The 17,709-nt window shown below is 46.7% G+C and overlaps 1 protein-coding gene across 2 annotated transcripts in view; it reads right to left on the reverse strand.

Annotated features, from left to right (window-relative positions):
• adamts17 (ADAM metallopeptidase with thrombospondin type 1 motif, 17) overlaps positions 1 to 17,709 on the reverse strand; it is an 823,747-nt gene that overhangs the window by 741,017 nt on the left and 65,021 nt on the right. For both annotated transcript variants that reach the window (XR_011587458.1, XM_070858706.1), the window contains exon 3: positions 4,686 to 4,849. Coding sequence is in view for 1 of the 2 variants with exons in the window: in XM_070858706.1 (XP_070714807.1) it covers positions 4,686 to 4,849 (164 nt within the window). In the remaining variant the exon portion in view is untranslated. The remainder of the gene's footprint in view (positions 1 to 4,685; positions 4,850 to 17,709) is intronic.

Consider the following 17,709-nt stretch of genomic DNA (forward strand, 5'->3'; position numbering starts at 1 on the left):
CAAGAACTGCCTTCTTGTTCGCAAACTGATGAGGAAGGAGAGAAAGACCAGGAGGAGTCAAGATGAGGCGAGGAGAGCTGACCTGATTCTTCGACTAGTGGTTTTCCTGTGGCTGAGCACTTCGAGTCTCGTCGCCAAGAGCGCATGCCGAAATCAAGCGCAGGCAGCAGAAGGAGTGTGCGGCAAACCAGTCCCATCCACCCCTTCCCTTAACAACTATTTGTCCCACCTGTGACAGAGACTGGTTCTCATATTGGACTGTACAGCCACCTAAGAACTCATGCTAAAAGTGGAAGCAAATCTTCCTCGATTCCGAGGGACTGCCTATGATGATGCTCATGTGAGGGGGCTGGATACAGTGGGTGTTCAGTATAGAGTAGAAATTCTGCTCTTGCACACGAGAGGCAGAGGCATTGCAGCCACTATGAGTTTTCAGACCAGGCATCGCTAGGGGAGCAGGCGGCTTGTGCTGATCCAGGGCACCAGCCTCTTTAAAGCTTTCATATTTATTCAAATAAAGGCAGAACCTCACAGTCTCAATATCTGGCAGTTTGCTGCACCAGTTCAGCAGGTGAAGTTCTATGGTGGACACAATGCTGCAGTAACTACCAGAACCACCCCCTCACCCCCCACTCATGGAACGTCCAGGCCAAAAGGTTCATCAGTGCAACCTGGGAACTGAAAAGCATTTTGTTAGCGATTGGAGAGACTACGAGGTAAGTATTAAGTGCTTTTACATTGGTTGAGTATTGGAATCATAAAAGCATGATGGATTTTTTTTTTGTCCTACAGATACTTTTGAAGTTTGATTCTCCTCAAGACGTTTAATATATTACTAACTGATCTCCTGCAGCATTGCTCTCGAGTAGTCCGGGGTCTGGAGTGCAGTTGCGACATTTAAAGTGGTCCCAGCCCAAGTTGGGAGTGGACCAGTGCAGGGGATGGGGAGGCTGGGGAGTAACGCACAGTAAGCCAGGGAGAGTGGCATAGGGTTTGTAAAATAACACTAGACCCCCGAGAGTGAAACAGGGGATCATCATCATCGGCAGACCCTCGAAATCGAGGAAGACTTGCTTCCACTCTAAAAGTGAGTTCTCAGGTGGCTGAACAGTCCAATACAGGAATTACAGTCTCTGTCACAGGTGGGACAGACAGTGGTTGAAGGAAAGGGTGGGTGGGGAGTCTGGTTTTCCACACGACCCTGCCACTGATTTCTGCGTGCTCTTGGCGACGAGACTCGCGGTGCTCAACGCCCTCCCGGATGCTCTTCCTCCACTTAGGGTGGTCTGCTCTGACAATTCTTTCTTGGGTTTGATATCCAATGATAAAGCTGCTTTGGGGGGGAAAAGCAATTGAAGTTTGCAGGGTAAATGGAGTTGAGGTACAGATCAGCCGTGATCAAACTGATTGGCACAGCAGATTTGAGGGGCCGAATGGCCGCCTCCTGTTCCTATCTTGGTGCAAGTCAGAAAACAAGACTGGCCCTTCACACAGCATGCCACAACCTGTTTGCAAGCCCCACTTCTGGAAAATTGCAGGAAAAGCATGTCAGAGACATCGAAATGGCAGCGTTGGGTGCTGTGGCGAGAGTGGTTGGCCTCTGAGCTGCTGGAGCAGGGGATCAGATACGTGTCGGACATGCTGCAGCCTGCAATTTATATTGGTGCACCCTCTAGAGGCAGAGTCAGGTACAACCAGCTGAAAAGCCACAGAAAACTCGGTTGCAGTGTTCAGGTGCAGCGGGCAAAAGCTTGCAGCCCAATTTTCCTGTGCTTAGGGCCAATTTTCCATGCACTATTTAGATGCTAAATCCCCAAAAATTTTAGAGTTACAATTTTAACACCGGTTCTGGTCACTCTCTGCAGGTTTTCTCTGATTCAAACTTACATTTTCTTCCCTAACTAATTTAATATGTTCTACTTATCTTTTCCTTTTTTTAAAGTTTAGAATATTTTCCTCACACTACTCTCCATTTGGTGGAAGTGACTTTATTTAAGAAAATGCTCATTTGATTGGCTAAAAACAGGGTTCAAAAGATTATTTTTTAGTTAATTCAAGCGCAAGGCTGTGAAGAACAGCCAGACTGATGTCTGATGTGAAGAAACAAGTAGAAATAGAGGGCTGTGTGAACATAGTCCAGCTGGACTGATCTATTGTGTGTGGGCGATAATCGCACAGTGCCCTGAGCAGAAGCAGTTAGTCCTGCTGATTTAGTTGTAAGCCTCACTATAAATCACTTCTGCAAGTCTGAAATCAAACCAGACAGTGTTAGAAGCGCACAACGGGTCAGTCAGCATCGGGAAAGAGAAAATATAGGTTAACATTTCATGCATGTGCGGTACTGAAAGATTGATCAGTCCCTTCTCCTTCCTAACGCCGATTGAGTCGCTGCATATCTCCAGCATTTCCTGGTTTGATTTTAGACATGAACAAAATGTTGTCCCTTGCTCTCTCTCTCTCACGATGCTCACGCTCTGTTCTGAGTTGAACAGACAGGGATTGCCGAAGAGGACTGCAAACACCTCACGGTTGAGAGAGTTCAGTGAGGGATTCGAACGCTATCTGGCCAGCAGAAATGGTGTGGGTTGGCAGTTCAAATGAACCCGGGTTACTTACCCGCCCTGCAGCCACACAGGCCCAGCTATTCCCAATTTTAACAAAGCCGCCACCCCAGAGCCAGTGGGATTCGAATTTACATACGCTAATCAGGGTGCAATGACATAGTTGGACCCCGACAGCTATTGTAACTCTGTCCTGAGCGGTCTTCCCTGCAGGAGAATGTCAGCGTGAAGAGGATCGGGAAGCTGAACAGGTCCTCCAGCTAAGTTTTTTAAAACCTTTCCTTTGTGCAAGCAGGAGTGCCTCCAGAGGACCCCCCCACCCAAAGCCCACTCCCCTACGCTCGACCGAGTGGTCAAGGTTGGTAAGTGGATCAGCGGCACGTTAATGAGGCACGGCAGTTAAAATCGCCATCACCGCATACTGCCGCAGGCGGCAGGAAACTAACTGGAGCCAGCGGATTCTTACCAGAAACCCACAACCGTTAAAGCTCCCCTCATTCCCCCACCCTTAAATAGGAAAGTAACACAAGAACATTCTAAACAGACACTATAAAGTAAAGGATAAACCTTGAATTTATACTCCTGGAGCAGAACTTCACCATCAGGAGAGCACATCAGGATTTTGGACAGAAGTTTGTGTCCACAACAATTTGTAACATGACTAGTTATGTGTCAGTCTGATTTGGTTGGTAGAATGTTCTCCTGTGAGAAAGTTGTGGGTTCAAATCCCATTCGAGGGCTAATCTAGGCTGACCTTTCAGTGCAATACTGTCAGAGATATTAAACTGAAGTCCCATCAGACTCCACAAATGGACATTAAAGATCATTTGGTCATATGCAAGGAGCATGGAGCTCTCCACTGGCCATTGGGAACTTCACTCCACTGAAGCTTGCATTCCTCACTCTAAATTGGACACAGATCAGGTCACGAGACCACTAGACCCATCTCTCTGATGCCCTCAATCTCTGGACTCCAAGGGAACACTCACATCTCGTCTTGAGCAAGAAGTTCTTTTTTCAAACTATTAATTCATAGTGGCACCTGCTTAATGAACATTTTCTCAATTATTTAACCCAAAGAGAGAAAACTGCTTTTGTTAAGAGATTGGACACAGATCACATTTGCATGACACATCAACACTGCAGACCAGCTAATTTCCTATACAGGTTGAACCTCCTTTATCCAGAACTCCCTTATCCGAAACCACCCCTCATCCAGAACCATTCCCGGCCACCGGGTGACGCATGTGCAGAACTCCGACTTAAACAAATTAAAGTCCTTCCTCGCTGCCGATTCCCGCAATCGCTGGCCTGACCCCGCGATCCACCGCCTCTCCCTCCCCCACCACGATCGCTCTGCCGCACTCCCAGCCCCAAGATCCCCTTGCTCAGTACCTGTACCATCCAATTTAATGTGACCACTCCTCGTCCGGAAAAATCCCTCACCCGGAACAGGCCAGGTTCCAAGGGTTCCGGATAAGGGAAGTTTCAACCTATATAAAGTGACATCAATTTCTCATTTTTCCTCTTGGAAGAGTCCATTCAAATGCCAACGATGCCCAGCAAAAGTTGTTGGTTTACATAGGAGGACAGTAAGTTTTAGAATGGAGAGGACGCTCAGTCCATCTAGCCACAGTATGTGTCCTGGCCAACATTTATCCCATAACCAAAGCGGATAATCTGGTCATTTTGTGAGGTGTGGAAATTGTCTCCCGCGTTTCCTACATTACAACAATGACTGCACTTCAAAAGTTCTTGATTGGCTGTAAAGCACATTGGGACATCCTGAGGAGTAAAAGGCGCTAGAGAAATTCAAGTCGTCCTTTTCTTTTTATTCCCTTGGAACATTTCAATGAATCCTGAATCTCATTTGTTGACAAGAATCTGTCCAGTTCCTTCTTGAAAATCCATTCAGATCTCTTGTTTCACCACGTGTTGGGTATGTCGGGTGTATTGAGGCAGGGTGGCTAATCACAGCAACCAGCACAAAGGGCCTGAGGAAGACTCACATAGAATCACACACTATTATTCAGACACTCAGCAGAATCGCTGCTACACAAGGCCCCAACTGTCTCTTCCATTGGTTATGCTCTTACATTCACCACAGCACTTGAAGCAACATACCATGTTCATGACGGTCAGTATGAATCGCTGGGCAGCCTCTGCACCGTGATATTCGACCATGTCAGAATCCGCCACCACCACCGTCTCCACTGTGTATTCATTGGTTAATCGAATGGCGTTTCTTCTGGGCCGCCTGCCATCAGCCTTCTTCAGTCTCTTTCTTCCTGGAAAGAGAGTTTACACATTTAGGCACACGCTCAACTAGCGCAATCATTCAGAAATACACAGCATCGGCAACCGATTAACCCAGTAGTCGCAGCTCTAGTCTCCTGACCAGATGGAGGCAGATTTACAAACTATGGCTGCCCAGCATTCAAACTCCACTTGCCCATCTCTTGTCTCATTCACTTTATCCAGGGACTGTGTGGATCACCTCTGGATTACAGACTGGTCCATTCTGGAGAGTTCTATACACCTGAATGGTAAAACTCTTCTATCCTGGAGGGGCTGGAGGAGGGTGGGGGGGGAAAAGATAAGAAGGAAAGAGGGGAAATGGACCATATTTATCTCATTTCACTTCTGGCCAGCTGACAAGAGGAATATGTTGGCAAAGGTTTTGGAAATGCAAGTGCATTGGTCTCACTCTCCCAGCTTAATAAGAACATAAGAAACAGCAGGAGAAGGCCATATGGTCCCTCGAGCCTGTTCCGCCATTTAATACGATTGCTGATCCAATCATGGACTCAGGTCCACTTCCCTGCCCGCTCTCCATAACCCCTTATTCCCTTATTGTTTAAGAAACTATCTATTTCTGTCTTAAATCTATTCAATGTCCCACCTTCCACAGCTCTCTGAGGCAGCGAATTCCACAGATCCACAACCCTCAGAAGAAATTTCTCCTCATCTCAGTTTTAAATGGGCGACCCCTTATTCTAAGATCATGCCCTCTAGTTCTAGTCAGTGGAAACATCCTCTCTGCATCCACCTTGTCAAGCCCCCTCATAATCTTATACGTTTTGATAAGATCACCTCTCATTCGTCTGAATTCCAATGAGTAGAGGCCCAACCTACTCAACCTTTCCTCATAAGTCAACCCCCCATCTCTGGAATCCACCTCGTGAATCTTTTCTGAACTGCCTCCAAAGAAAGTATATCCTTTCGTAAATATGGAAACCAAAACTACACGCAGTATTTCAGGTGTGGCCTCACCAATACTCTGTACAATTGTAGCAAGACTTCCCTGCTTTTATACTCCATCTCCTTTGTAATAAAGGCCAAGATTCCATTGGCCTTCCTGATCACTTGCTGTACCTGCATACTAATCTTTTTTGTTTCATGCACAAGTACCCCCAGGTCCCGCTGTACTGCAGCACTTTGCAATTTTTCTCCATTTAAATAATAACTTGCTCTTTGATTTTTTTTCTGCCAAAGTGCATGACCTCTCACTTTCCAACATTATACTCCATCTGTCAAATTTCTGCCCACTCACTTAGCCTGTCTATGTCCTTTTGCAGATTTTGTGTGTCCGCCTCACACATTGCTTTTCTTCCCATCTTTGTATTATCAGCAAACTTGGTTACGTTACTCTCAGTCCTAAATTCCAAGTCGTTAATATCGATTGTAAATAGTTGGGGCCCAGCACTGATCCCTGCGGCACCCCACTGGTTACTGATTGCCAACCCGAGAATGAACCATTTATCCCAACTCATCATCTTAAGGAGCAGGCATGGAGGCCAGATGTGTGCGCAGAAGACACCTAATGAGGTGGGAAGGGGAAACGGGCTTCACAAAATACATTTCAAAGTTAGATAATTGTTTTCTATTGTGGGAAATGCAGCCTGCAGAGGATTGTGAGCGAGCCCATTTATCAAGAGAACAGAAATGCAGATCAAAGGCCCATGTCGGGTTTGCATCATTTATTTCTTGATAAACATCAAATTTGGAATTCTACAAAATGAAGCAAATGCTTTAAACGTTATATTATACACAATATATATGTCACATTCATCAAAACTTGCAAGCTTTTGGTTAGTTGCACATCATTTTATGGTACTTCCTCACTAGGTTCTAACCTGCAGTTCTTGCACGTTAGACGTCATCCTTCAATCACAAGGGGCAGACTTTCCAAACCTTGGACTTGTCCACATGGTCCTCCTGGTGACATTTACCCAGAGTCTGGTGACAAGAGATGACACCATCTTGGGGCAATGGCTCTTGCCTGCTCTGCCATCTCACAGACGAAGCACGCTAGTGAGGCACTTTGGGAGTTGGGGGGGGTGGGTGAGGATTTTAGCAGAAACCAGGCGAGTGTGCAAATGCTCGGGTGACTTCCCTGCTGATTTCCTGCCTGAATTACAATTTTTATCTGCTCTTCTGAGCAGGCAGGAAGGACGCCTGTTTGACGTTGGCGAGGTCCTTCTGCGATTTTCACTCAGGCCCGTCAAACATTTCAACAAAGAAAACAGAGCAGAGGAGATAGGAAGAGAGGAGGGAAGACAATCAGGGGCGAGAAACAGAAGAGTGCATGATATTCAATATATTTCCCTTCACGAGATATGATCGATGCAGCCAAGGCCATATTTATGAGCATTTATTCCTTGTACAACTGAGTGCCTTGCTCGGTCACTTCACAGGGCAGAAAGAATCGAGGAATAAGCCAGTTCTGGCAGGTTCTCCTCCCTGAAGATTAGTGAAACAGATGGGTTTTCCATGAAACCATCACCTTTCATGGTGACTTTGTTTTGGTGCTAGCTCACATTCAATTGTAGAATTCAATTTTACAACTTGCCAGGGTGGGATTTGAACTCTCAATCTCCAAGTTGTTAGTTCAGCATCGTAACTAGGCTAACGTGCACCTAAATGCAGCCTTTGGGGCCTCTGCTGTGGCTCTGGGCAGAATCCAGTCCCGTCTCATACTCCTGATCCCAGTTCCCAATGGTTTCACAACAGAGTGCGCATACTCCTGCCAGGTCCAAGCTTTTCCAACTTGCTCAGCAGGGGGTTAAAATCCCTTCAGGGCCCCATATACGTCAATTTGCATTTATTAGATAGGTTCCTGCCAGTGTCTGGCAAGAGTCTCATTCACTGCCAAAACCAGCGGCATTAAAATGGGGAAATGGGTGGGATCGGAGAGCGGAATGGAGCCACTCCAGTTTAAATCCTCCCCCGCTCCTTTCGGGAAAGAGTTAAAATCGCCCCTTTTGGTTTCAAACCGAGCTCACAAGGCAGACAAAAAAAACATTCAAACAACACCTTAGTTTCTTTTCACTGGCCATTCAGGATTGAATATTTTCATTAATCCTTAGCTGGTTTTCTGGTTACTTGCCTCACTTTTGACTCAACATCAGAGACAGTGACAATCAAGTTAGTGCCAGAAAAAGGGTGATGGAATGAGTGACGAGTATCAGTTACACTGAAACAAGACTTCAAATAAATAAAGACTTTGAGGGCTGGATTTTCATTCTTCTGTCACTCCTGTTAGTACCCCGAAGGGGCAGCAATGGCGCCGATATGCATTTCTGGGTGGGCAGCCAGCTTCCAGCGTGCCCCCGGACATTTGGTGCCGGTTTCGAGGCGGCGCAGAGCATTACCATCCGGGAGATGTGCAATATCCCTGGTTGCAACAACGGCTCGATATTTGCTTTGCGTCTGACCCGAAGCGCTACGTAACGTGTCCTAGTTGAAACGCCCGTGGAAGCTGGCGGTCCGAGCTGCAGCAGCTGCAGAGAGGTCGGTAATGTCAACCTGAGGTCACAGCGTGATTGTTTTTTTTTCGCGATTAATGTTGTGGTGGCGTGAGTTATGCATTGAGAATGTTTTTGGTGGTTTTCTCCCCGCCCACGGCCTCTCTTACGGCGCTCCGAGATCGGGTGTTTAGCTTGGGATTTTCGCTTGCTCAGCCACCCAAAGAGGTGTGCAATGCCTCCCTTCGCACTCCGTTCCAAACTTGGGGCCCAGCTGATGAACTTTGCGGCGGGAGAGGCAATCTATATGCCTGCGCAAAATGTACTGCTCCGCCCGGGACAATGCGCAACAGACCGAATTTCTCCCCCCCCCCAAATATTATAATGTAGATAGACTCGGACACACAGTTTGCAGCATATCATTAGCAGTAATAGTGCAAACATGCTACATTCCCAAGATCACAAGATAGTTATGGATGAGGAAGGACATTTGGCCCATCTCACTTTATCTGATCAGAGACATCCTAAAGTGGCCCCATTTCAGCATCTAATTAGGTATTTAAAAATTCCAGGGTATTCACCTCCACTACTCGTCCTGTTTCATAATCACTCGTGTGAAGAATTGCCTGACACCAGTCTTAAATTGACCTCAGATCAGGGCTCTACATCCATCCCAGCCAAGCCTTGCCCTTGGTGCAGGGATTGCCTAAGGGGTGTTGCAGTTGTGTGGGGCGGACTGGTTGGGCTGGGTGCTCTTTTCCTTTCCATCATTGTTCATAGATTTATATGTAACTTTCTAGGCTGCTGACCGAGGGCCGTGCGGCTCTTTGTCGGCTGGCGCGGACACAATGGGCTGAAATGGCCTCCTTCTGCGCTGTAAATTTCTACGTTTCCATGTTTCTACTTGTCCAACACCATGACAATCCTCACCCAACTATGTTCCCTCACAGCTGCTCACCCAGACCTGTATTATTCAATTTATCACTGAAGATTGTACTTATTCTTTGAAATAATGTCGTACTAAATCATCATCATCATCATAGGCGGTCCCTCGAACGAGGATGACTTGCTTCCACGAGTTCACAGATGTTTCAATGAAGGACTCGATGTTCCAGTTCTGAACTCCAATTGAAGGGGTGGAAGATGCCTGTGCGTGGATTTTTTTTTAACGCGTGGTGACCGTTGCACACCAGCCACCACACGGGCTTGACAGAGCTAGGCCTTTATCCAGTGGCAAGGATTAAATAGGATGACTGGAAACCTGCTCTGCTGCACAGACCTAGTGCACACACATATCGCAGTGTGGGCTGGCCCGTGCTGCCCCTGAGCTCTTCTGGGCCCCGTACCCTCATTCGCTGCACCTTCACCCACGATGTTCCAGGGCTCGGCGCTCCAGCTCTATTTATAGCCCTAACCTGCAGTGGTGTTCTCACACAGGTCGGGGCAGCCCACAATGTTCCAGGAAGACCATTGCAATGCTGGAGGACCAGAGTTTGCTCCAAGCCTGTGTCAGTGCGTCAGTGAAGCAGTTCTGGCAGTGTTCATACCGGCCGGTGAAATTCAGAATAATCAGAACAAGTCATACTCTCATTTTCAGTTTTGGAAGTGGTTAATCTGAACTGCTCATCTAATCTGATTAAATAGAGATTCTCAACATCAGCTGGAGGCTATTTAATGCACCAAACCCAGCCATCCTAAACTGTCCTCGTATTGAAATGCTGCAGCAACTTCCCACGTACTCCAAGCCTACCAGTTGTAGAAAGTCAGCTGCACGATAACGGTGATGCACTGCGAATGTTCACATGTTGTTTTTAGAATAAGACATTCTGCCAAAGTGCCTGTGTTATCCATGCAACTGGACCATGTCTGACACAAGTCGACAAGTATACTTATCGCAGAATGAAATGACAATGGAGTTGAGCACTGTACTTCCATCCACAAAGGAAACACAAACCACCTCCCACACACTGACCCACCCCTTAGAAATGATGCAGCAACATATCCGTGAAGGTGCTTGTAGCAAATCGTCGCGCAATGCTTCTCGGTGAACATCATCATCATCATAGGCAGTCCCTCGGAATCGAGGAAGACTTGCTTCCACTCCTGAAGTGAGTTCTCAGATAACTGTACAGTCCAATACGGGAATTACAGTCTCTGTCACAGGTGGGACAGACAGTCGTTGAGGGAAAGGGTGGGTGGGACTAGTTTGCCGCACGCTCCTTCCGCTGTCTACGCTTGGTTTCTGCATGTTCTCGGCGACGAGACTCGAGGTGCTCAGCGCCCTCCCGGATGCTCTTCCTCCACTTAGGGCAGACTTGGGCCAGGAATTCCCAGGTGCCGGTGGGGATGTTGCATTTTATCAAGGAGGCTTTGAGGGTGTCCTTGAAGCATTTCCTCTGCTCACCTGGGGCTCGCTTGCCGTGTCCGAGTTCCGAGTAGAGCGCTTGCTTTGGGAGTCTTGTGACAGGCATCCGTCTGCACACATTCAGAGGCTGAACTCCAAGCCATCGTCAACATCCTCACCGAGGCATACGAAAGAATGGGCCTTACACTTAACATCCGTAAGAAAAAGGTCCTCCACCAACCTGACCCCGCCACTCAGCACTGTCCCCCAGTCATCAAAATCCACGGCATGGCCTTGGATAATGTGGGGCCATTTTCTATACCTCGGGAGCTTACTATTAAACAAGGGCAGACATCGACGACGAGATCCAACACCGCCTCCAGTGTGCCAGCGCAGCCTTCAGTCGCCGGAGGAAGAGAGTGTTTGAAGACCAGAACCTCAAATCTGGCACCAAGCTTTTGGTCTACAGGACTGTCGTGATATCTGTCCTCCGATATGGCTCAGAAACATGGACCATATACATTCGACACGCCAAAACGCTGGAGAAGTACCACCAACAATGCCTCCACTAGATCCTGCAAATCCACTAGGAGAATAGACGCACCAATGCCAGTGTTCTCGATTAGGCCAACATCCCCAGCATTGAAGCACTGACCACACACACACTCTGAACACCAGCTTGATGAAAAGCTTTACAGTCCAGTGACGTTTAAGCAGAAAGAACTGGTGTCCCAGGAAGTCCCAAAGCGCTTTCCAGCCAATGAAGTACTCTTGAAGTGTAGTCACTGTCGTAATGTGGGAAACGTGGCAGCCATTTGTGCACAGCAAGCTCCCACAAATAGCAATGTGATAATGACCAGATAATCTGTTTTAGTGCTGGTGATTGAGGGATAAATAGTGACCAGGTTACCAGGGAGAACTCCCCTGCTCCTCGTCAAAATAGTACCATGGAATCTTTTATATCCACCCAAGGGAAGACGGCGCCTCAGGTTATTGTCTCATCCGAAAGGCAGCGCCTCAGACAGTGCAGCACTCCATCAAGTACCGCATAGGAGCGTCAGCTTAGATTATGGGCTCAAGCTCCTCGAGTGAACCCACAACCTTCTGACTGTGCCACCCACTGAGTCACAAGTCAATAGATTATCCAGAGGTCTGCCAGTGGTGAGCAGGGTCAGAAATTCTGGTGCCCAACTTTCCAATAGACAGCACAGAAACTGGCGTGAATAAGGCAGGCAAGTTGATGAGGAGCAACCAGAGCACTTTAGCTTACACCAGTCAATAACCCATGCTCTGCATTTGTTAAACCTGTCGCACCTTAGCGTCTTCGATCAGGCCAACATCCCCAGCTTTGAAGCACTGACCACTCTTGATCAGCTCTGCTGGGCAGGCCACATTGTCCGCATGCCTGACACAAGACTCCCAAAACGAGCGCTCTACTCGGAACTCCTACACGGCAAACGAGCCAAAAGGTGGGCAGAGGAAACGTTAAAAGGACACCCTCAAAGCCTCCCTGATAAAGTGCAACATCCCCACCGATACTTGGGAGTCGGGCCCCAGGACATCCCCACCGATACTTGGGAGTCAGTCCCACCCCTTCCCTCAACGACTATGACAGGGACTGTGGCTCTCGTATTGAACTGTTCACCTAAGGACTCATTTTTAGAGTGGAAGCAAGTCTTCCTCGATTCCGAGGGACTGCCTATGATGATGAAGGGGATAGCTCAGGAGGACTGCCTTTACTGCCTCCGGTACACAAATACAGCCACCACACCGTTGCACCATCTGCTGCAGGACAATCTGCAGTCAACATCTGGAATAAGGCAGCTGTTCCATAGAAGGGAAGGTACCACAGCACAATGCTTTCACGACATCACATCCTTGCTATCCACCCCGAGGGATGTGACCAAGACCGTGCTCCGTCAAGCCCGTGTGGTGGCTGGTGTGCAACGGCCACCCATGTTAAAAGAATTCACGCACAGGCATCTTCTACCGTTTAAAATGAGTTCATCAGTCACCTGAGTACTCATTTTTAGTGTGGAAGCAAGTCATCCTCCACCCCGAGGGACTGCCCATGGTGGTGGTGATCCACTCCAAGGGACCCTCTGCCACATCAGACAGTCTGCAGCGCACACACCTGCATCAAGCAAATGACAAACACCGCTCACAAGAGGCAACACCATCATCACTGGTCTTGCAGAAAGAAGGGATCAGTTGGACAGAGTGCAAGAACTCCCTCGAATGCAGGCACCCACATGGTCATCCAAGATCTTCACATCAACCTCATGGTCTACATAGAAGGAGGGTTCCCATTCATTTACTGTTCAGGAGGTATCTGACCACAGAGCCATCATTATCCTGGTCAATGGCCTTGATCCTGGAATCAGCCACAAACCCTACATTGTGCAGAGGCCCACAAAGCTCTGTTTGAAAGTGAAGAATGCTGGGCACGTGGCTGTCAGGAGAACAGCCCACCTCTGTATCAACAGCAAAACCCTGTAAGCAGCAGAGTAACCTTCTCAGCTTGACAGTCCTCAACTCTTACAAGTAGAGTGTGCCCAACATCTTTGGCACAATGAGTGAGTACGTGCAGAAGGGCGAAGGACATTCGCAACACTTGGATGCTTACTTCAGAGTGTGTGCCAGTCCCGACGCAAGCTTGTGCCATTGTGATGTGCCTCGTGTTGGACCAATATCCACTAAAACACAAGGACAGATGTTCCTTTTCCAGCACCGAGTAATCCTTCCCAAGCTGGCAACACAGAATTTTACACACAAAGGATTTAATCCTCCAACTAACTGACTCCTCTGATTCCAGTCCCCTTGTTAAATGGAGTACAGCTCAGGTAATTATTGATGGCACCGCTACAGAATTCGAGTTCTCGGATTATTGTTTCTATCTTCGTGCAATTTTTCAATGTATTCGTTCATGGGATGTGGGCGTCACCAGCATTTATTGCCCATCAGTAATTGCCCACGAGAAGGTGGTGGTGAGCCGCCTTCCTGAACCGCTGCAGTCCGTGTGGTGGTAAACAGAAGAAAGGTCAATATTTAATTACCAGGAGTACAAAAGAGATTATTTAACATGATCTTTCCACTGTTACAGCCATCAACAAACTATAAAAGCATAAATGACAGTACGCTAAAATGCTCATTATCACAAACTCCTTTCTTCATCGAGCGCTCCGCGTTATGTACCTGAAACAACGAGTTGCCCATCTGCTGTTACGGTCGGAGGTTTTCACCAGGCAGCTTGCGCTCACCAAAGAGCACCCCTCGACGTGAACCCGTGACCCTTCCCCACAAATTCAACTGCGACTTTACACGCTCACAATCTCTGGTTTTAGAAACATAGAAACATAGAAAATAGGTGCAAGAGTAGGCCATTCGGCTCTTCAAGCCTGCACCACCATTCAATAAGATTATGGCTGATCATGCACCTCAGTACCCCTTTCCTGCCTTCCCCTTATCCTTAGACTGTGTCCCCTGGTTCTGGACTTCACCAACATCGGGAACATTCTTCCTGCATCCAACCTGTCCAGCCCGTCAGAATTTTATATGTTTCTATGAGATCCTTTCTCATGCTTCTAAACTCCAGTGAATACAAGCCCAGTCGATCCAGTCTCTCCTCATATGTCAGTCCTGCCATCCCGGGAATTAGTCTGGTGAACCTTCGCTGCACTCCCTTAATAGCAAGAACGTCCTTCCCCAGAACTGAACACAATATTCCAGGTGAGGTCTCACAAAGGCCCTATACAACTGCAGTAAGACCTCCCTGCTCCGATACTCAAATCCTCTCGCTATGAAGGCCAACATACCATTTGCCTTCTTCACCGCCTGCTGTACCTGCATGCCAACTTTCAATGACTGATGAACCATGACACCCAGGTCTTGTTGCACCTCCCCTTTTCCTAATTTACCGCCATTCAGATAATATTCTGCCTCCGTGTTTTTGCCCCCAAAGTGGATAACCTCACATTTATCTACATTATACTGCATCTGCCATGCATTTGCCCACTCACCTAACCTGTCCAAGTCACCCTGCAACCTCTTAGCGTCCTCCTCACAGCTCACACCACCACCCAGCTGGGTGTCATCTGCAAACTTGGAGATATTACACTCAATTTCTTCATCTAAATCATTAATGTATATAGTAAATATCTGGGGTCCCAGCACTGAGCCCTGCGGCACCCCACTAGTCACTGCCTGCCATTCTGAAAAGGAAGCGTTTATCCCGACTCCCTGCTTCCTGTCTGCCAACCAGTTCTCTATCTACGTCAGTACATTACCCCCAATAACATGTGCTTTAATTTTGTACACCAATCTCTTGTGTGGGACCTTGTCAAAAGCCTTTTGAAAGTCCAAATACACCACATTCACTGATTCTCCCTTGTCCACTGTACTAGTTACATCCTCAAGAAATTCCAGATTTGTCAAGCATGATTTCCCTTTCATAACTTCATGCTGACTTGGACCGATCCTGTCACTGCTTTCCAAATGCGCTGCTATTTCATCTTTAATAATTGATTCCAACATTTTCCCCACTACTGATGTCAGGCTAACCAGTCTATAATTACCTGTTTTCTCTCTCCCTCCTTTTTTAAAAAGTGTTGTTACATTAGCTACCCTCCAGTCCATAGGAACTGATCCAGAGTCAATAGACTGTTGAAAAATTATCACCAATGCATCCACTATTTCTAAGACCACTTCCTTAAGTACTCTGGGATGCAGGCTATCAGGCCCCGGGGATTTATCAGCCTTCAATCCCATCAATTTCCCTAACACAATTTCCAGCCTAATAAGGATTTCCTTCAGTTCCTCCTTCTCATTCGATCATCGAACCCTGAGTAGTTCCGGAAGGTTATTTGTGTCTTCCTTTGTGAAGACAAAACCAAAGTATTTGTTCAGCTGGTCAGCCATTTCTTTGTTCCCCATTATAAATTCACCCGAATCTGACTGCAAGGGACTTACGTTTGTCTTCACTTATCCTTTTCTCTTCACATATCTATAGAAGCTTTTGCAGTCAGTTTCTATGTTCCTAGCAGGCTTCCTCTCATACTCTATTTCTCCCCTCCTAATTAAACCCTTTGTCCTCCTCTGCTGAATTCTAAATTTCTTCCAGTCCTCAGGTTTGCTGCTTTTTCTGGCCAATTTATATGCCTCTTCCTTGGATTTAACACTATCCTTAATTTCCCTTGTTAGCCACGGTTGAGCCACCTTCTCTGTTTTATTTTTACTCCAGACAGTGATATACAATTGTTCATCTATGTGTTCTTTAAATGTTTGCCATTCCTATCCGCCGTCAACCCTTTAAGTATCATTCACCAGTCTATACTAGCCAATTCACGTCTCATACCATCGAAGTTACATTTCCTTAAGTTCAGGACCCTTGTCTCTGAATTAACTTTGTCACTCTCCATCTTAATAAAGAATTCTACCATATTATGGTCACTCTTCCTCAAAGGGCCTCGCACAAGATTGCTAATTAGTCCTTTCTCATTACACATCACCCAGTCTAGGATGGCCAGCCCTCTGGTTGGTTCCTCGACATATTGGTCTAGAAAACCATCCCTAATACACTTCTGGAAATCCTCTTCCACCGTATTGCTACCAGTTTGGTTAGCCCAATCTATATGTAGATTAAAGTCGCCCATGATAACTGCTGTATTTTTATTGCACGCATCCCTAATTTCTTGTTTGATGCTGTCCCCAACCTCACTACTACTGTTTGGTGGTCTGTACACAACTCCCCTTTGGTATTCCGCAGCTCCATCCATACAGAATCTACATCATTAAAGCTAATGTCCTTCCTTACTATTGCGTTAATTTCCTCTTTAACTAGCAACACTACCCCACCTCCTTTTCCTTTCTGTCTATCCTTCCTTAATGTTGAATACCCCTGGATGTTGAGTTCCCAGTCTTGGTCACCCTGGAGCCATGTCTCCGTGATGCCAATTATGTCATTTTCATTAATTGCTGCCCGTGCAGTTAATTCGTCCACCTTATTACGAATACTCCTCGCATTGAGGCACAGAGCCTTCAAGCTTGTCTTTTTAACACACTTTGCCCCTTTAGACTTTTGCTGTAATGTGGCCCTTTTTGATTTTTGCCTTGGGTTGCCTTGGTTTTGTAGCTTAACCCAGGCGTCACACTGAAACCCTTCATTTATTTAGCTCAGGGGCAGGTCACAAAAGCCCTCATGATCTTCTGATAGAAGGACAATCACCATCAGACCAAGACTTGCATTAGGGAATATAGAACAGTGACATGTTAGCACTAACAAGTGACAATACAAATGACAACACCGAGGTCTGCACTATTTTTACAGACTGTCTTTTCCTTGGGTTCAAAAACAGCAAAAGGTGCAACAACCAGCTCCCACTCCCTAGAATAATGAACCTGGGCCAGCACCTGTACTGCCACTCATACACGTGGGGCTTTATACCGGCCCCGAGCTCCACAACAGCACTTCCACGGTGCTACAAGAAATAGCCGAGGGGAAAGGCCCATGATACATTTGCTTTTGTATGGTATATCTCTACTTGGAAATAAGCATGTCAATGAACCCCCGCTCCCACTCCAGCAGTATTTTATGCGACCTACCCCCTACCCAACCTGCCCAGTTAACCAGGTCACTTAAGTTCATCCATGTTCAGGAGAAAGTCAATCAAATCTGTCTCTTTTACAGTTGCACCAGGTCACAACATTTGCTACATCCATCCCTAACCTGTTTGCCCTTAAAATATCTCCATGCAACAAGAAAAGGAGGTTTTATTTCCTTGGAATGTTTGAACATTTCGCCAGATTGTCTGTGGCAGCGAGAAATATTTCAATGACTAGCTGCCTCTCAAAGAGATATTGAACTTAACATATGAGACACTTAAAGCTGTGGGAGGCTTAAACTTCTTGCTGTAATCATTACCTGCTGATCCACTTTGCTATAATAAAGTTTGACCTGATGTACTTATTGTAGCAGTGGATATTTCACAAGTAAATTAACCTAGACTACAAAATATCCCAAATTTATTTACATGAAAGTATTTATTTTTATTGATGAGCA

Source organism: Pristiophorus japonicus, chromosome 17, assembly GCF_044704955.1.
Source record: "Pristiophorus japonicus isolate sPriJap1 chromosome 17, sPriJap1.hap1, whole genome shotgun sequence".
Classification (NCBI taxonomy): Eukaryota; Metazoa; Chordata; class Chondrichthyes; family Pristiophoridae; genus Pristiophorus; species Pristiophorus japonicus.